Below are 17,578 nucleotides of genomic sequence, written 5' to 3'. Positions count from 1 at the left end.
TGGAGGTTTCTCTTCTCTTCTCAGGTACTGTCCCAACTGTAAGAAGCATCAGCAGGCCACCAAGAAGTTTGACCTGTGGGCCTTGCCGAAGATCCTGGTGGTCCATCTCAAACGTTTCTCCTACAGTAGGTACTGGAGGGATAAGCTCGACACAGTGGTGGAGTTCCCAATCAGGTGGGTGCCGGGCTCCAGGGTTGGTTTTCATTTTTTCAATTTATCGGGGTGACACTGGTTAACAAAATTATATGGGCTTCCGCCCTGGCCATGTAGTTCAGTTGGTTCGAGTGTTGTCCTGATATGCCAAGGTTATGGGTTCGATCCCTGGTCAGGTGTACAAGAATCAACCAAAGAAAGCCTGAATAAGCAGCACAGCAAATCAGTGTTTCCCTCTCTCCTCCTCCCCTTCCTCCTCCTCCTTTTCATCCCCTCCCACCTCCCTCTTCCTCTTTCTAAAATCAATAAATGAAAAATAAAACGTTAAAAAACTATGCAGGTTTCAGGAGCACAGTCCCACAGCATGTCGTCTGTCCACTGTGTTGTGTGCTTACCACCCGAGAGAAGGCTTCTTCCATCACCATTTTGGCCACATTATTATTGGGAATATTTATCTTTTTCTTTTATTTTTTCTTTTTTAAAAGATTTTATTTGTCTTTAGAGGGGAAGGGAAGGAGAGAGGGAAAGAAATATCAGTGTATGGGTGCCTCTCATGCGTCCCCTGCTGAAAACTGGCCCACAAGCCAGGCCTGTGCCCTGACTGGGAATCAAACTGGCGACCTTTTGGTTCACAGCCCACGCTCAATTCACTGAGCCACACCAGCCAGGGCATTATTGGGAATATTTAAAAAATGGGGAGATCTGCTCAGCTGGTGTGTCTCAGCGGGTTGAGTGCCATCCTGTGATCCAAAGGGTCACTGGTTCAATTCCCAGTCAGGGCACATGCCTGGGTTGCAGGCCAGGTCCCTAGTTTGGGGTACCTAAGAGGCAACCACACATTGATGTTTCTCTCCCTCCCCTTTTCTCTGTGTAAAATAAATAAATAAAACCTAAAAAATAAAAAACAACTAGAATAAAAAACGGGGGAGTCTGGGCACGGATCGGCAGAGGGTTTGGCGCCACACGCCTGGCTGCCTGCGGCGTGCGCTGCTCCCCCCGGGGGGCGGGCTGCGGGCTCGCCTCCCTCCCCCCACCCGCCGTGGGACAGCTCCCCGGGGTGATGCTCACGGTTCCGCCACTGCCGCCCCCTTCAGTCCCTCCTGCCACCCCATTAAACTGGTCCGGCCGTCTGTGCTCCGTCCCGGGGGCCTGGCCTCAGCAGGACGGCAGGGGCACGCGCGGCTGCCCGTGAGCCGGGACGAGGCGACCAGGAAGGGCTCTGCGGGGCAGACTGGGTTGTGGGGGCCGCGGGTGGGTGCGCCCACACCATCCTGTCTCTGGGTGGGCAAGTCCACAGGACAGGATTTACTCCACGAGATGCAGCCTTCAAACTGCCGAGTGGGGGTGCGGCGTTTCCTAGACCCTGGGTGTACATGCACCTGCGTGTAGAGGTGTCAGTGGAAGAACCTGGGTGGGGGATAGGTATGTATTGGAAACTCCTTAATTTTTCTGTGTGTAGGAAATTTTCAAAATAAAATACGGCAGTAAGAGTTTTCGGGGTCTGTTCTGGTTTAATGTAAATTTCCACGACACCAGGTGTGATTTTGACAGTAACGACCATTTGTACGTAGTTACGCCACCTTCCTGTGTGGGCCCGGAGCCCTCCCTCGCCATTTTCCCGGGGTTGGTGTCGCCCGGGCCTGCCCTGTGACCTGTTCCTCCCGCAGCAGGTGTTCGAGTGCCCCGCTCTGCACTCGAACACGCCGACCCAGGATGGCGTTGCTGGGTCACTCGGCTTTCCTGAAGTGTGATGTATTGAAGGGCTGTTTTTGTGTCTTGTGCTCAGAGGTCTGAACATGTCCGAGTTTGTCTGTGACCCTTCAGCAAGGCCTTACGTGTATGACCTCATTGCCGTGTCCAATCATTACGGAGCCATGGGGGTCGGTCACTGTAAGTACTGGCGTGTTCCTTTCTAAGGTTTCGAAACGGCCCCTTGGCCAGTCCTCTCCCTGCCACCAGGCCTGAGCCTGAGCACCGGGCTTCGGGCCTTTTCCATACCACTGCCCCTTCGCTTGTACAGGTTGTGGGGGGGTTTGGGGAGCAGGGGTTGTTTTTGTTTGATTGTTTTCATATTCTTTTATCCAACATTGCCACCCCTGGGAATCTATCCCAAGGAAATGACGTTGGGGAAAGCTTTATGCACAAACATATCCGTGTATTTGTAACAATGAAAAGTGAGCGACAGCATGGTAATCAGGAGCTGGTGCAGTTGTCCCTCTGCTTGGTGTCCCTCATGGCCACTGCAGAACGCAGTTAATCTGTGGGAAAGGCCAGCGATGTGTTGTGAAAACTACACGAAGTTGCGTCATTACAGAACAGCAGTACACAGTAGGGTCACAACTGTGTTAAAATCACAAGGAGCTGTGATCAGGGTTGGGGAACCCTAGGGAGAGAGGGGCCAAAATGTTCCTTTTACTCTTTTTCTCCTTGCTCTACTTTGTTTCCCAGAATTCCTGTAACGTGTGTGTAGGTTTACTTCTACAGTGAAAGGACCTCGTCCGTTTTCTTGTCTGTTTATGGAAAAGTACTAGGGACCTTTAAGTCAGGGGCTGTCTTTCCTCCTCCTCTTTTCCTGCGTCTGCACTGTACCAGCTGCCACCACAGCCAGTGCCGGGACCCCAGGAGATGACGCCACGGGAGGCGTCAGCTCCACTCACGCTCAGTGTGGGTAACAGAACTGCCCTGGCCCTCGTCCTCCCCTGTCCCCCATTCTTACTGTGTCACCTACTGGCTGCTCAGTCTCCGGGCAGCGTATCTACATTCCAGACCATCAGAAGGAGGGAAAACAGTCACAACCTTCCCTTTTAAGCAAACTTCCCGGAAGCCCCTCAACTCCTGCGTACGTCTCCTTGGCTATCACCTGGTCACATGGCTACACCTGGCTGCAGGGAGAGGCTGTTTCAAACTGGGGCTCGCTGGAGTGGAGTGGCTGTCAGGGGTCTCTGATCACATCCTGCAGCACTTAATCTTCACAACCTTTTGTTATCTCCCCAAATTAACTTTGGTATCTGTTTGTGTTCACAGTCCAGTGGAGTCATTTTTAACTGCTATTTTAGCATACGAAGGTAGCATTTGGGCAGGTTTCTCATCCGTGAGATTAGATTGGTTGTGGGAGGGCCCACGTTGGGCCCACAGTTGGCACTCCGAGATTGAGAGCCACTTACTGCTGTCACACCCAGCACAGACAGTAGCCACCGCCCTCGGCACTTGCCCATGACCTTCTCCTTTGCTCTTCATTGCCACTTCGTGCAGGAGGCAGTGTAGTGAGGAGTGAGCGGTCACGGCAGGCTGAGGCCAGAAACCGATCCCACCACGTTCTGCCATTTCTTTGAGTTTGGGTGGCGTGGGAGTGTGCACGGCCTACCCTGCGAGAAATAGTGTCAAACCAAGACGGGGAGTGTTGGCTGTGGGGGATGCCTGGGTCATTGTGAGGAGCTGTTACCCAGATGCAGGCCCTTGACTCACAGTTTGAGAGAAGGATGAACTTGCCCCATCCACCTCCCAGTCCTGCCAACCCAGATGCCCAGGGCGCTCCTCACTCGGTGCACCCCACGGGCGCCAAGCAGTGAGAGGCAGCGGCAGCCTTGGCAGTTCTCGTGAGAACTGTTATTTTGCTTAAATCCTAAAGTCTTGGCTCCTTTTATAGATTCCCTGGCTCTGGGTCATTGTTCATAACCACCCTGAAAGTTGACACAGGATTTCTCTGGTTTTTTGTTTTCCCCAAAATTACAGTTTGAAGCATTGGTCCCCAACAGCTGAATTTTCACCCTTGTCAAGCCTTTTTGAGAAGAAACAGATTTTAAAAAGGAATGAGTTATCTTTTGGTTGTTAAAGACACAAGCTGTATATTATTTTTAATGTCAGGGTCTTTGTTTTGTTTCATTTTTTTTTGGAGTTCTGTTGTTTAGTGCAAGCCTGTTAAGCTGGCCAGATGGGTTCTCTGGTGGCCGCTAGAGCATTTCCTTTTGACTTGGCAGACACCGCATACGCGAAGAACAAACTGAACAGGAAGTGGTATTACTTTGATGACAGCAATGTGTCCCTGGCCTCTGAGGATCAGATAGTGGTGAGTGGGCCCTGGTACCTGCTTTCTCCTGTCTTTCGTGGATGAGAGCTGGGAGGGTCTCGGGCCGGCTGGGTGGGATGTGCTGAGGAGCTAGGCGTGGTAGAGAGCCAGCTGGCTGCCGTTCCTTCTGGGACCCTTCCGAAATGAGAAGCTTGAGTCTCTTCAAGAACCTGCCACAGGGCACCTTCCTGTCCCCACTCCCTGGGTAGGGTCAGCACAAGTAGCCTCGGGTGGAAGGGCCTTCCTGGTTGCCTGTGTGTGGGGGTGCATGTGGCCAGATGGCAGGTCCCTGAGGGCGTGATCTGAATAGTGTGAGAGAAAAACTGGGAAGAATGGGTGATATTCCAGCCAGTGAATGAACTTTCCCCTCTTGTGTTTCAGACAAAAGCAGCTTATGTGCTATTTTACCAGCGTCGAGATGATGAGTTTTATAAGCCGCCTTCACTCACCAGTTTTCCCGGGTCCTCTGATGGAGGGATGGGACCAAGCAGCTCCCAGCAGGGCCTGGGGGACGAGGAGGCTTGCAGCATGGACACCAACTGAGGCCGCCTCCACCACCTGCCACCCTCAGCACCAGTGTGGTCCCCAGGAGAACCTCTGACCCTCTGAAGACTACTAGTGTTTGGTCTAAAAACCAGATCAGGAAATTCCCTTCTTTTATGAGCAGAAGAAAAAAAAAGACCCTTGTTTGTTCAGAAGAGTTATGTCAAGAGGCTGAGTTTTTTTTCTTTTTAAACAGGTGGTGAGACTTCTCTAAAACCCCTGGAGCTGCGGGGCTTGGGCAGGGGGCACGCTGGCACGTGGGGGGGGGTTCCAGGGGAGGGAAAGGCACACCCACCCACGCCGAGCGGGGTGCGGCCCTGAGTTCCCACATTTCGGGTCCTGGTGCGAGTGCCCAGTCCACCCCAGGAGTCTGCGCACAGTAAACAGGGCCTCAAGTATATACTAGTGTGTCCCCATCTCCCTTGCTGTGATGGGTTTGATAATTCCCTAAAAATGAGCCACTGACCTCATTTCTAATTTCCAGCTTTCCCTAATGAACTTATTTATTGTGGGGGTCCCCTGCCCCTCCATCTGGAGTGGTACCTAACAGTTTTGGTACGCCCCCTCATCCCCCTTACAGCTGGATACACTAAGTTTTATTAGCTGTCACTTAAAAGAGGATACACAAAACTGCTGGTGACCATGGTCCATCTGCACTGCTTTGTGTTGGCTTGACAACTGGACTTCCCTGGGAGTTTGTCAGGCTCAGGAAGACCTTCAATCCTTGCTGAGAAATGACATCCCTGCACCTCCAGCCTGGGTTCTCTCGTGGGGCCCCACCCCCAGCACTGCCGAGGTCCATCCTACATACTCCCCGCCCCCCAGCACCCCATCCCGAGGCCAGAGCCCAATTCCCTGCCTTCTCCGAATGGGGGTGGGAGGGGTGGGATCCCTTGTTCCCCCTGTGTGGGTTTACAGGTCACTATTGAGGACCTTTGTCTGACCTTTACCCTGGCCCGTGGCGGTTGGGCTGGTCTCGGGCTCGTGCGATCAGTCCCACTGTGACCGTTGGCTGGGGGTGGCGGTGTGACCGCACTGCTGGGTGAGGACCGGCAGCCGGTGTACCTTCCTTAGGAGGCCAGGCGAGCAGGGGTGGGCGGTGCTGAGGCCGCTGGCCCGCGGGAGGGCGGGGCGGGGGCGGGTCCACTGCGGGGAGCAGAGTATGGGGTCCCCCGATGCTGGCCTATGGCGACACTGGCCTGTGGCGTGGATGAAGCCCGAGGAAATCGTGGCGGCTTGTGTCCCATTTGGGGTGGTTTACAGCCTCACCGAAACATCATTCTCATGTTGCTCTACGTTTCCAAGTGTTACATAATGAAGACGTGGTCATTTTTAGGGAAGATGTCAGAAAAACTGAGAAGATGCAGGAAGGAGCTGACCGCAGCCATTGACCGGGCCTTTGAGGGAGTCAGTCGGGCCCAGCAGAGCGCGGGCCGGCAGAGGCCGGAGGCGGACGCCGCGCTGCGCTCCTTCCCCGCAGCGGGGCGCGGGCCGCGCTGCCCGGGGCATCCGCTCGCTGCCTCCCGCTCTGCTGCAGCTTTCGCTCCCGTCCCCTGCGCTCCGGAGACCGAGAGCCCTGCCTCTGCCCCAAACCTTCCCCCAGTAAATGCAAAGCCACACGCTTTGTGCCCCCAGAGAAAACCTCTGACCAGCAAGGAAAACGTATTAATGCATTCCTCCATCTTGGCGCCGGAAAGACAGTTTTGGAGAGCAGCAGGAGACGGGGAGAGCTGGAGGAAGGACAGTCTGAGGTGATTCCAGTTTGATGGTGTGACAGCTACACTTAGGGGGACCTCATTTCTAAGAAAACTGCTGAAGATCCTCACTGAGTCATTAACACTGCTCTCGTCTGCCTCTGGCGGCTCTAAGACTGTGTTTGGGAAGTTGGGGACCCCTCTTCAGAACTGCAGTCTGGCCCAGAAATGGGGGGAGAGAAAGAGAGAGAGATTGTGTGTGTGTATGTGTCTGTCTGTCCTTGCTGTCAAGCCAATCACGAAAACTACTTTGCAGCAGCCAAATGTAGTGAATGTTCAAAAACCTGAATTTTCAAGTCACATCATTTTTTATGCCACAGAAACACAGATTTAATTCTGGTGATCTTTGCCCACACGGGGGACAGGGCGAATGGCTAGCCCCATTCTCACCTCTGCTCCCGCCCCCACCCCAGGCTTTCTCCCCACCCCAGGGCTACTGGCTCCCCTGGTCCTTTTCTCCCGGGCAGCTTGAAACCGCTTGGCCCAGACACGAAATACAGTCTCTGCCCTCCTCGCTGTGGAGTGACAGAGAATGGAGAAGCCATTTCACTGGTTTTCTACATTTTTTCATTGAACTGCAAATAATTATCCTGGCTTTCAGACACATGATGTGTAGTCTGTGATGCATTGTCCTCTAATCGCAACAGAAATGACCATTTAAAAGCTACCAGTACACTTTTGTCTTAAAGATCACCTAACAGAGATCCCCTTCAATATTTTCTTCAAAGTGGATCTAATTCCCCACCTTTTTCTTCTCACCTGGTGGGCTGCAGGAAAGAAACGGAGAAAGATTCCAAGGTTGACTCAAACTTGCCACTCAGCAACTCTAGCCAAGAGGTTACCAAGGATCTGCTTGATATCATCGGTGAGTGCCACGGCCGGGCGTGCCGCCCTCTCCCCGGGGAGAGGGCCCCCCGAAGGCCCCTGGGTTAGCAGGTATCATACAAACCACCCTCCCGTCTCTCCTCCGTGTTCTTGGTCAGTCTCACAGCTGACTCTGCGCAGAGGCCTCGTGGAGCTGGTTGCCTGGTGGAGTCACTTCGGAAATGCCTATTTATAGCGCAGGGGACGCTGGAGCCATCCCTGGAGGCAGGGGACGGTGGCCCCAGAACTTGGTGGCTGAGCTGAGATCTAAAGGAAATGGGACATAGGCAAAGAGGAGGGCATAGTAGTCCAGCTGTGGTGTGTAACACAAGCTCAGACTAAACGTCAGATGCCCAAAGCTCCGCTGTGACTCCACCACCCGGAGACCATTGGCACAGTGTTGTGCGTCTGGTCAGACATTTTTCCTACACTCTCCCCTGTGTATCTGGGGTGAACTATGTGTGCCCTATTTTCAGGCTCCCACTACACAGTGGACGCAGCTCCTGGTGGAGGGGTGTGTAGCCCCAACGGCTGCCCAGAGCTGTTGGGTCCACATAGCCTCCAGGTTGTGGGCGATGAAGGACGGGCCCGGTGGTGGCAGGTACTAGACCACAAAGCAAGAGCCCTGCCAGCCCACGCCTTCAGCGGACCGGGTCCCCTCCACCAGCCCCAGGAGGTGAACCGAAGTTGTTACTACCTCTGCCCACCACCTTCCAAGGCCCTGCCAGCGTTGGGCAGCATTTTGATTTCTCTGAAATCCCATTTCTTTTCCACACTAAGCCTGGTCACGCCTGTGGGCCGGGGAGTTTCCCGAGAGCCAGGACAAGCCCGCACACCCCTGTACTGTCCCCAGCACATCTTCCCTGGGGGCCAGCAGCGTGCTGGGGTTCCGTGAATGCTGGGGCCAGCGAGGACAACGCTGGCTCTGGCCACCTGTCGCCTCGGGACGGGCGTGCCCGGCTCTGTGCGACCCCAGCAGAGAGGCCGCCCACCTGGGGTTTTCACTTGTGCCTGTTGCATCTCTGAAAACCTCCCACTAGACTAATAATGCTGAGTGTTCTTATTTTTAAGACAATACAAGCATCCGGACTATTGAAGAACTGGCTGGAAAACTAGAATTTGAAAATGAGTTGAACCGCGTGTGTGATCCCTGCAAAGATCTGCCCTTCACGGAGGAAGCCTGGGCCCTGCTCATGGCCGAGGGCCCGCAGGAGCTCACAGAGGCTGAGCCCGGCGGCCTCAGGCAGGCTTTCGACGATCACAGTATTGTGGAGACGATTCTGGACTTGGAAGAGGACTACAACTTGATGGCCCCGTTTAAGTACCATGCTGAGTGAGGCCAGCTGACTTGGGCTTTGACTCCTCCCCGCCGGAGGCTGCTGTTCAGTGGCTGCAGAGGCAGCCAGTCACATGTTTCAAAGGGTTGGTAGAATCTGAATCACCACACCCTTCTTTTAAAAAATTTTTATTGATTTTGAGAGAGAGAAACATTGACTTATTGTTCCACCCAGTTATGCATTGATTGGTTGATTCTTATATATGCCCCGACTGGGGATCAAACCCACAACCTTGTCATGTAGGGATGACTCTCTAACCAACTGAGCTACCAGGCCCGGGTCATCACACCCTCCTGACTTCCTGTGTTCCTTGCTGAGCTGAAAGCCCAGTTGTGTGTTTTTGATCCTCTTGCTTTGAAATGTTTGTTCCTGTTCATTTTTTTTCACTGAACATTTGGGTGGAGGTCAATATACTCAGAACTCAAGGCAGGTGTGGGCCGAGGCCTCGCCAGTGAGCCCCTGGAAACTGCCGCGGCCACCACCAGGCGGGCCTCTGGACCCGCCCACCCCAGGCCAGCTCGTCTGACACGGCGGACCTGGGCTCCAGAAGGACCCTGGCCCTAGGCCCTCTGCCTCCCTCCCTTTGCACTCTTTACACACCACTCTGTACACAGGGGGCTGCTGGTTCCCGCCTGGGCCCCTTCCCTCCTCATCTCCAGGCCGACTCCCCTCCATCTCCGCCCCCCATCCCTGCCCCTGCCCAGCTCAAAGGCCTCTTTGTTGTGTCGAAGGGGCTGGTAGCACCCCTGGTCCCCTCCTGACAGGACATTCTCAAGAGGCCTCCCTGCCACACATTGTGCACCTGACACCTGGGCACTGCTGAGGAGGGGACAGGGAAAGGCACGCCCAGGGCCTGCGCATCCACCGTTACTCCTGAGCCTCGTCCCTCCTGCTGCAGGTCTGGGGGCCCTGAGGTTCCCGAGGCAACCACCCGACAGGGCCAGACAGGCAGGGAGCGAAGGAGGGGCCAGGTCCTGCTCTTCTGAGGTCAGCACAGCCCCAAAAGCTTAGCAGGGCTGGCTCCAGTCCCCTCCCTGGAAAGGACATTATCAAATTATTTGGACAATGCTCTCAAAACCGTGGCATTCCCTCGGAAACCTAACAAGCTGCCGGGCAAGGCAAGACGCCTCTCAGAAACAGGCTCTGGGCAGTGCTCACGACTCCCGGTGGGTGGGGAAGAGCTGAGGAGGAAGGCCCCGCCGCCCAGGCACCCCCAGGACAGTTTTGAAGCTCATGACCTCACAAAGGGCAGGCTGCGGGACCAGGGACACACGCTTCATCGGGCGATCCCTCTGGGCTCATAGGTGGAAACCACACGCCCACTCCTTAGGGACAGATGCTGGCACCTGCCTGCACCCTGGAAACCAGCCCTGGTCGCTGGGGGGTGGGCTTTCCCGGTGGCACAGCTGCCACTGCAGAGGGCCCTCAATAAACACAACCTGTGGAGTTGGGGTCTAGTTTCCTCTCCGGAGCAGGAGGAACAAGAGCACGTGAACTGCTCAGAGCACCCCCTGCTGCCCGCTCTGAGGAGAGGGGGCCCTCTTGTCTGGAGAGAGATGTCAGGCCACTCGATATGCAAAACACCAGGCCTCGCACCGGCGCATTCCAAACACTGCGTTGCTGTGGAAACCCTCCCTGGAGGAGCTGGAGCCTAATCCCCATCCCCCCCATCACTGCCTGTCCCCGCCCCTCCACAACATGAGCAAGACTTGGTGACTTGCTCCCCCAGAATAGAGTAGGGAAGGGGCAAACGAGAGCTGTGCATGGAGAGGCCCAAGCACCGAAGGTGAATGCCATCGTGATGTTCTGTGGGTGTCTCCCAGCCCCGACAGGGTGTGACACCCTGTCAGGGGGGTGCTCTGCCTCTGCGGTGTTCTTACCGAATGTCCGAGCGACCCAGGTTGGAGGACGTTCTGCAGCACACCTGGCCAGCGCTCGGGACCATCACAGTCATGAAAAGCAAGGAAAGACTCAAACTGTCACAGACCGGTGGGGACTGAGGAGACACAGTGACTGGAAGCAACGGATTGCCTCCTGGAGCAGAAAGCGGGCATGACTGGAAAAGCCGACGAAATCTAAATGAAATTTGGAGTTCAGTTCCTGTGAATGCGCGTTCCTTTCTTAGATGTGACGAACCTTCTATGGTCATGTAAGGTGTGAGATCGGGAAGCGGGGGAAAGGGAATGCGCCAACTCACTACAGAGGCAGCTTCCCTGCTCATCTACAGTCACCCCGAAGTGGAAAGTGTATTTTCTTTTTAAATGCAGTTGATCCTGAGCCTGTGAAAATGTGTATGAGTGCACATGCAGAAAATTTGTCATGGAGGGGACAGGACAGGTTTAGTTTCCTTTTTTCCCCTGTATTTTCTAATTTATCTGCAGTGGACATATATCACTTCTGTAGAAAGAAGAAATTATAAGGTCGTTTTGTATTTAATTTATTTTTTAAAGATTTTATTTATTTATTTTTAATTTTTTATTGATTATGCTGTTACAGTTGTTCTATTCCCCCTTTCATTCCCCTCCACCCTACCCCCCTGTCCCCACCATTACCCCCCCCTTTAGTTTATGACTATGTGTCTCAAGTTCTTTAGATTCTATATTTCCCATACTATTCTTGCCCCCCCATCTATTTTCTATCTACTGTCTATGCTACTTATTTTCTGTACCTTCTCCCCCCTTCTCCTCCTCCCACTCCCCTGTTGCTAACCCTCCTTGAGATCTTCATTTCTATGTTTCCACTCCTGATCTAGCTGTCCTTTTAGTTTGCTTTTGTTTTAGGTGTGGTTGTTAATAACTGTGAGTTTGTTGTCTTTTCACTGTTCATGTTTCTTTAACTTCTTTTTCTGAGATAAGTCCTTTTAATATTTCCTATAATAAGGGCTTGGTGATGATAAACTCCTTGAATTTGATCTTATCTGAGAAGCACTTTATCTGTCCTTCCATTCTAAGTGAAAGCTTTGCTGGATAGAGCGATCTTGGTTGTAGGTCTTTGGATTTCATGACTTGGAATACCTCTTTCCAGCCCCTTCTTGCTTGTAAGGTCTCTTTTGAGAAATCTGCTGACAGTCTGATGGGGACTCCTTTGTAGGTGACTGTCCCCTTATCTCTTGCTGCTTCTAGGATTCTCTTCTTCATTTTAATTTTGGCTAATATAATTATGATGTGCCTTGGTGTGTTCCTTCTTGAGTCCAACTTCTTTGGGACTCTCTGAGCTTCCTGGATTTCCTGGAAGTCTATTTCCTTTGCCATCTTGGGGAAATTCTCCTTTTTTATTTGTTCAAATAAGTTTTCCACTGGTGGCTGTTCCTTTCCCCTTTCTGGTACCCCTATAATTCGGATGTTGGAGTGTTTAAAGATGTCCTGGAGGTTCCTAAGACTCTCCTCATTTTTTTGAATCCTTGCTTCTTGACTCTTTTCTGTTTGGCCATTATTTGCTTTCTTCTGGTCCACTCCATTGATTTGAGTCCCAGTTTCCTTTTCATTGCTATTGGTTTTCTGTGCAATTCCATTCATTTCAATTAGTTTTGCCTTCATATATTTGTCTAATTTGTGGCTATAATCAACCAGTTCTGTGAGGATCCTGATCACCAGGGTTTTAAACTGTGCGTCTGAGAGTTTTGCTATTTCTTCATCGCTTAGATTTATAGGCTCCGGGGCTTTGAGATCTTGAGCCATTTTTGGTCTGTTCGCGCTCCTTAAGTATGAGGAGCGGAGCCTTGGACTCCCAGGTCGCTGGGTTGTGACTCTGTATGTGGGGGCGTGGTCAGAGAGGGAAATGGCAGCACCCTCTGCTGTCTCCTGCCGCTGGGTAGGAGCAGAGCCTTAGGTGGTTCACCTGGGCCGGGCCACTCAGAGTCACTGGGTTATGACGCTGTATGTGGAGGTGGGGTCAGAGCAGGGAAATGGCAGCGTCCTCCCTGCCGCTGGCCGCGGGGACCCGCTGGGTCCCGGTCCAATCGCCCACTCCCTCGCTTGTCTATCCACGTACAAATGCACAACCACAGTCAACCCGCAGCCCTGCTCCCTTGCTGTTTCCCCTCGGTCACTCGCTCAGTCGCTCACATACGACCAACCCTGCGCCTGGATTCCGCACACCTGAGTCCGTCTGACCGAGACCTCCTGTGCAACCCCGCTCCACCAGCTGCTGGTTTTGCCCCTTACCGGTCAGACTGAAGAATTTGTTTTTAACAGACTTCCGAAAAGTTCAATTTTCTGTGTTCTGGCTGTGTTTTCTGTTGCTAATATTTAGTTGTCCCTAAACTTGGTTGTGTGAGAAGGCACGGATATCCATCTATGCCTCCATCTTGGCAGAAGTCAGATTTTATTTATTTTTTAAAGAGCTGGGAAGAGAGGGAGTAAGAGAGGAAGAGAAACATCAGTGTGTGGTTGCCTCTGGTGTGCCTCCAACTGGGGACCTGACCCACAACCCAGGCATGTGCCCTGGCTTGGAATTGAACTGATGACCGTTTGCTTCGCAAAGGCAAAGAGTTCAGCACTCAATCCATTGAGCCATACCAGCCAGGGCTAAAGTTGTTTTCTCAAACCTTCCTCTCTGCCCACCAGCCATGGACCTCCCTCACCAGGCACCCGGCCAGAGTTGACCTTCACAGTATTCAGCAACCAGGGCATAGGCGGGGGCCAGCCACGGAGGCCCAGCAGGACCTGGCTAGGGAGCCCCCGCCCAGAGGGCGTGCTGGCTGGAGCTGCAGGTCTCACCGAGCTGTGTCTCACAAGCCCTTCGTGTTCCCTGAAGGGCTTGACAAAGGGGGTGGCTGCTGGGAATGGCATCTAGTTCTAACCCCAGAAGACTGAAAAGGGGGTTGTTTTTTTTCCGGGGTGGAGATGCTTGCCCTTGGGACAAGGGCGGAGCCCTGAGTGGGGGTGTGGGAGTCCCTGGTAGGGCAGACAGGTATGCCTCTGTTTATGTGAACATTTGGGTTTACCACAGGGGCAATTTGCTCTGGAATCCTGTACAGGAGCACTTCTCTGCAGAAACACGGCTGTTCCGGAAAGCAGGTGAGCCCTGCGCCAGCAGCACGCGGTCCCAGGTAGGTAAGGGCGGTTGTTTCCCTGGTGACCTAAACCCCCCTCTCTGCACCTCAGGCTCCTTGATGTGCCCCAAGGAGAACTTCCTGTCTTGGTCACTTGCATAAACTAGAACTATTTATTTATTTATTTATTTATTTATTTATTTATTTATTATTTCAAGGACATGCTTCTTGATTTTAGGGAGGGAGAAAGAGAGGGAAAGAAACATCGATTGGTTGGTTGCCCCTTGCACGTACCCCAGTCGGGGATCAAACCCACAACCGGGGCAAATGCCCTGACTGGGAATCTAATCCATGACCTTTCAGTTCAAGGGACAACACCCAACCACCTGAACCACACTGACCAGGGCTAGAACATTTATTTTCCTAAAACCTCAGGTGTGCAGGTAGCTGGGACCAAAGACTTCTTAGGAGGACAGTAATAGTCATAACTGAGGAACGAAAAGGGTTTCATGGCACTCGGTTCTCTCCCCCGCAACTCATCCTGGCAAGCCAAACAACCACTGAACTGTTTCTGCGGAAACACAAAACTGTGATGTGAATTAGCAGAATCAAAATAGAAACGCGGCAGCTTTGGAACCTGCTAGTCACAAACCGCAAATTCAAGCCGCAGCACCAGGCATGTGAGAAGCTGGGCCCGTCCAGCCCCATAAGGAGAGGGTTCCAGTCCCCTGGTGCCTCCCACCCTGTCAATGTCAAAGCCACTGGAAACCAGCTGGATGTGCAGACTGGTAGACTTTGTAACAACTTAAAGCAGGAGCTGCTCTGTAGAAGCTTACAGGAGGGCCTGGGGGCTGGAGGGGATGGCTGAGGGGACAGCTGAGGAAGAAGGAACAGCAAGAAGGAGAGAGATGAGTGAATGGCCAAGCGAAGGTCCAGCCACAGCTGAGGCCTGAAAGCAGAGCGAGGATTCTTTGAAAAGACAATTCAACAATGGCTGCGGGCTGGAAACAAAGACCCCACCCTTGGTGCAGCCCCGGTTGCGTTTCCCATGTGGGTCTAGGCCAGAGTCTGAATTCTTGCCAGGTGAGATCTGGGGGCACTTCTGTGTGGCTGTGTGTGGCAAGTCAGGCTTCGGAGGCCTCAGGGTTCCTCTCTTGACATCTCTTGCTCCCTCACTGGGGGATAAGGGAGCCACTGCCTGGCCCACCTGCTCCGGCTCCTTGGTGTTCTCCTGGACTCTCCACTTCCAATCTCAAAGACATACCCAAGGGGCTCAGGATACCAGGAGAAAGGTGACAGACAACCTGAGGGCCTGTGGCCCTCACCTTTGCACCCAGGAATGTGCCAACTGGGCAGCAACCCCACCCCACCCTGGAGGAGTGGTGAGTTGTCAATGATCAGAGAAGCTGTCGAAAAGGATTGACAAAAGGGGCCTAATTCCAGCCACCTCCCCCTCCTGAATGGTCAGGCCAGGGGCTCGCCTGGCTCTGGAGTGGAACGTCCTGTAACTGAAGCACAAGACGTTTACTGCAGCAGTGAAGGCCAGCGGAGGAGGCAGGCAGACGAGGGAGGACCCCGAGCCTGACCATGGATCAAGGCTGTCGTCAGTAGACACCCCGAGGCGCTGCTCTGGCAGTTTGCTTTCTGCCTGGAGTATGTGGAGAATGTTCATATTTTAGGTGCCAGCAGAATGGCGAGTGCACTGTGTTTGCCTCAGGAAGCCTGCTTGACAATGGGTCCCAGCCCTGCTGGGGAAGGACTCTCTGTGGTAGGCCAGCTGGAAAATGCCCGATTTGATGCAGAGTTTTGGCCAAAGGCCCAGCATGGAAAAATTTTCAAAGCTGCTGAACGTTGTAGGAAGGAACTATCTTACTGGAGGGTGGAAAGTTGTTTTCTGGGCACTTTGGGGAGAGAGAGAGACTGATGGGGAGCTGACTTGGACGTCTTGTAGGAGACCTCTGACTGGGGGCTCTTTGGAGCTTTGGATTCAAGACACACAGAAAGAAGTTTCCAGGGCTGCTAGAGAGACCCACTTTCAGGCCGGGCTGCAAGGAGCTGTTTGGGTGGTGAGCAAGCAATCCCAGCCCTCAGCACCAAGTGCCCATGAGTGTCAGACAGTCCACTGGATATGGAAGATGCAGGGACAGCCACTGATGGGGTTTGCAGTCCACTCCCCACTCCTTTTGGGTGGAGCTGTATGAACAGAAGAGGGGAAGGGAATGGCAGTGAGCAGGGTGAGCTTCAGGTGAGGCGAGGTCAGAAAAAGGTCTCCCTGTAGGTGACCTTTGATACTGGATTGTTAAGACAATTAGGTACTGTCACTGGCTTCATTCTCATCCTCAAACTATACCTGGAGTGGCTCCAGGCTCAGGCCCTGGACCTCCCACCACATCCGCCCATGTAGGCAAATCTCTATCGGTGTCCAAAGAGCCAAAAACATCGAATGCTCCAGGGACGTGTCTGGGCTGTGTCAGGTTCACTGGATCTGGCAGGAGCACAGTAGTTAAAAAAAAGGGGGGCGGCCTTCGGAATAAAATAAGAAACAGACTATCCTTTCCTGATGATTGCCAGGCAGTATAATTTTAATTAACCCAAACTTGTTAAATGATAATTTACTGCTCAGTCTACAAAGACACCCAGCTTGTAGAACACGGAGTCACTCTGATCTTTGATTACCTCACACGAAGGGAAGCATGTCTGGAGGAATATAGGGTTTCATAACTCGCCACGGAATTGAAGGACAGAAAGTCCTGCCTTGGCATTAAAAGTTGGACAGACCCTTCAATGAGAAGGCCACGGTCATAAATACTGATGGAGTTCTGTCAACAGCGCCTTGACTCTGAGTTAAAGTAATTACATTTTCAATGAGAGTAACAAAAGATTTCCAGATACAGCCCCCACTGGTCTGCAAGCCTCATCCCCACCACTTCACGGCCACCTGGAGTCCGTTAGGGAAGAGATGGAACCAGGTGTGGCTGGGCCCCTTCCTCCCAGGCCTTCGTGGCACAGGCTGAGAAAACCAGCAGGGAAGACAGAGGCAGCTGGCGGAGGGCCGAATGGACAGACATCCAGGGAGGCCCAGAGGGAGAGAAGAGGCCAGGGCAGCCTGGGGCAGAGCGCACGTCTGCATCCTTGGCCTCAGAGAGAGCTGCTGCCCTTGCTCCAGGCTCCTGGCTCCAGGCCACAGGGGGCCCTCGGACTGGACATGAGAGCAAGAGCAGCTTAGGCCGGTGCCTCGTACCCCTTCCAGGGGTGAAGCGGACAAATCAAACTCTCTGGCCTTGTGGGATACCCGCCCCTGAAAATAAAAAAATACATAATGGTCCACACAGAGGTTCCAATGTCACTTACTGCGTTGGCTTGAAAATGGGCAATTTCTGGAAGCCATCCATCCATGAGAATTTTTACTTTCATGCAATAAAGGAAAACAAAAAGAAAAACCAAGTTGAAAAGGATGTTTACTCAAAATCGTCTTGAGAGAAGCATGGGGAATAAAAAGCTGGAACACCTCCTACTACCTGCTTGATTTACTGATGGGAGATCAGTTCAATAACGTAATGAAAGAAAAATGTATGCTTTTAAAAGTTTTCTCTTTATTTTTTTATTTCTTTACTACAAAAGAAATACATATGTAATACAAAAAAAAGAAATAAAAAACTTCAGCAAGATATAAAGGGAAAGCCTAAGTTGCATCCAAGCCCACCGCTCGCTCTCCCAAACAACAGCAGGGCACGCGTGGTCTTCGTCAATGTGAACCGAGTGGTGGAAAACAGGAGGAAGGTGGGGACGGCGTGGAAGGAAAACAGCGATGCTCTGGGCATTTGTTTGGTGCCTGTTACCTCCCTGTCGCTGGCAGCTTCAACACTCA

At 52.8% G+C, this 17,578-nt stretch overlaps 2 protein-coding genes across 4 annotated transcripts in view; both read left to right on the top strand.

Annotated features, from left to right (window-relative positions):
• Window positions 1-4,932, top strand: part of USP4 (ubiquitin specific peptidase 4) — a 37,917-nt gene extending 32,985 nt beyond the window's left edge. For both annotated transcript variants that reach the window (XM_037128412.2, XM_037128411.2), the window contains 4 exons: window positions 25-174; window positions 1,940-2,043; window positions 4,131-4,219; window positions 4,601-4,932. In XM_037128412.2, coding sequence (XP_036984307.2) covers window positions 25-174; window positions 1,940-2,043; window positions 4,131-4,219; window positions 4,601-4,762 — 505 coding nt within the window. In that variant the 3' untranslated portion in view covers window positions 4,763-4,932. The remainder of the gene's footprint in view (window positions 1-24; window positions 175-1,939; window positions 2,044-4,130; window positions 4,220-4,600) is intronic.
• Window positions 4,933-5,029: 97 nt separating this feature from the next.
• Window positions 5,030-10,978, top strand: CUNH3orf62 (chromosome unknown C3orf62 homolog). 2 transcript variants are annotated; one of them, XM_037128418.2, is made up of 4 exons: window positions 5,030-5,558; window positions 6,099-6,513; window positions 7,290-7,381; window positions 8,452-10,978. In XM_037128418.2, exons 2-4 carry the CDS (start codon window positions 6,104-6,106, stop codon window positions 8,715-8,717), a joined length of 768 nt encoding a protein of 255 aa, XP_036984313.2. In that variant the 5' UTR covers window positions 5,030-5,558; window positions 6,099-6,103; the 3' UTR covers window positions 8,718-10,978. The 2 variants fall into 2 exon arrangements, with proteins under 2 accessions (XP_036984313.2, XP_036984312.2); XM_037128417.2 differs by lacking the exon at window positions 5,030-5,558 and having other exon boundaries at window positions 5,925-6,513.
• The last annotated feature ends 6,600 nt before the right edge of the window (window positions 10,979-17,578 follow it).

Source organism: Artibeus jamaicensis, unplaced genomic scaffold, assembly GCF_021234435.1.
Source record: "Artibeus jamaicensis isolate MK-2021 breed Jamaican fruit bat unplaced genomic scaffold, CSHL_Jam_final contig_519, whole genome shotgun sequence".
Taxonomy (NCBI): Eukaryota; Metazoa; Chordata; class Mammalia; order Chiroptera; family Phyllostomidae; genus Artibeus; species Artibeus jamaicensis.
The sequence above is the reverse complement of the archived record's forward strand: the minus strand, read 5'-3'. Positions and strand labels throughout refer to the sequence as shown.

What these genes read in the sequence shown, in the direction of transcription:
- CUNH3orf62 (XM_037128417.2), top strand. Translation starts at nt 5,948, where the DNA reads ATGGCGACACTGGCCTGTGGCGTGGATGAAGCCCGAGGAAATCGTGGC. An exon ending in TGGAGGAAGGACAGTCTGAG is followed by an intron (nt 6,514 to 7,289) that starts GTGATTCCAGTT and finishes GGTGGGCTGCAG; the next exon opens with GAAAGAAACGGAGAAAGATT. An exon ending in GGATCTGCTTGATATCATCG is followed by an intron (nt 7,382 to 8,451) that starts GTGAGTGCCACG and finishes CTTATTTTTAAG; the next exon opens with ACAATACAAGCATCCGGACT.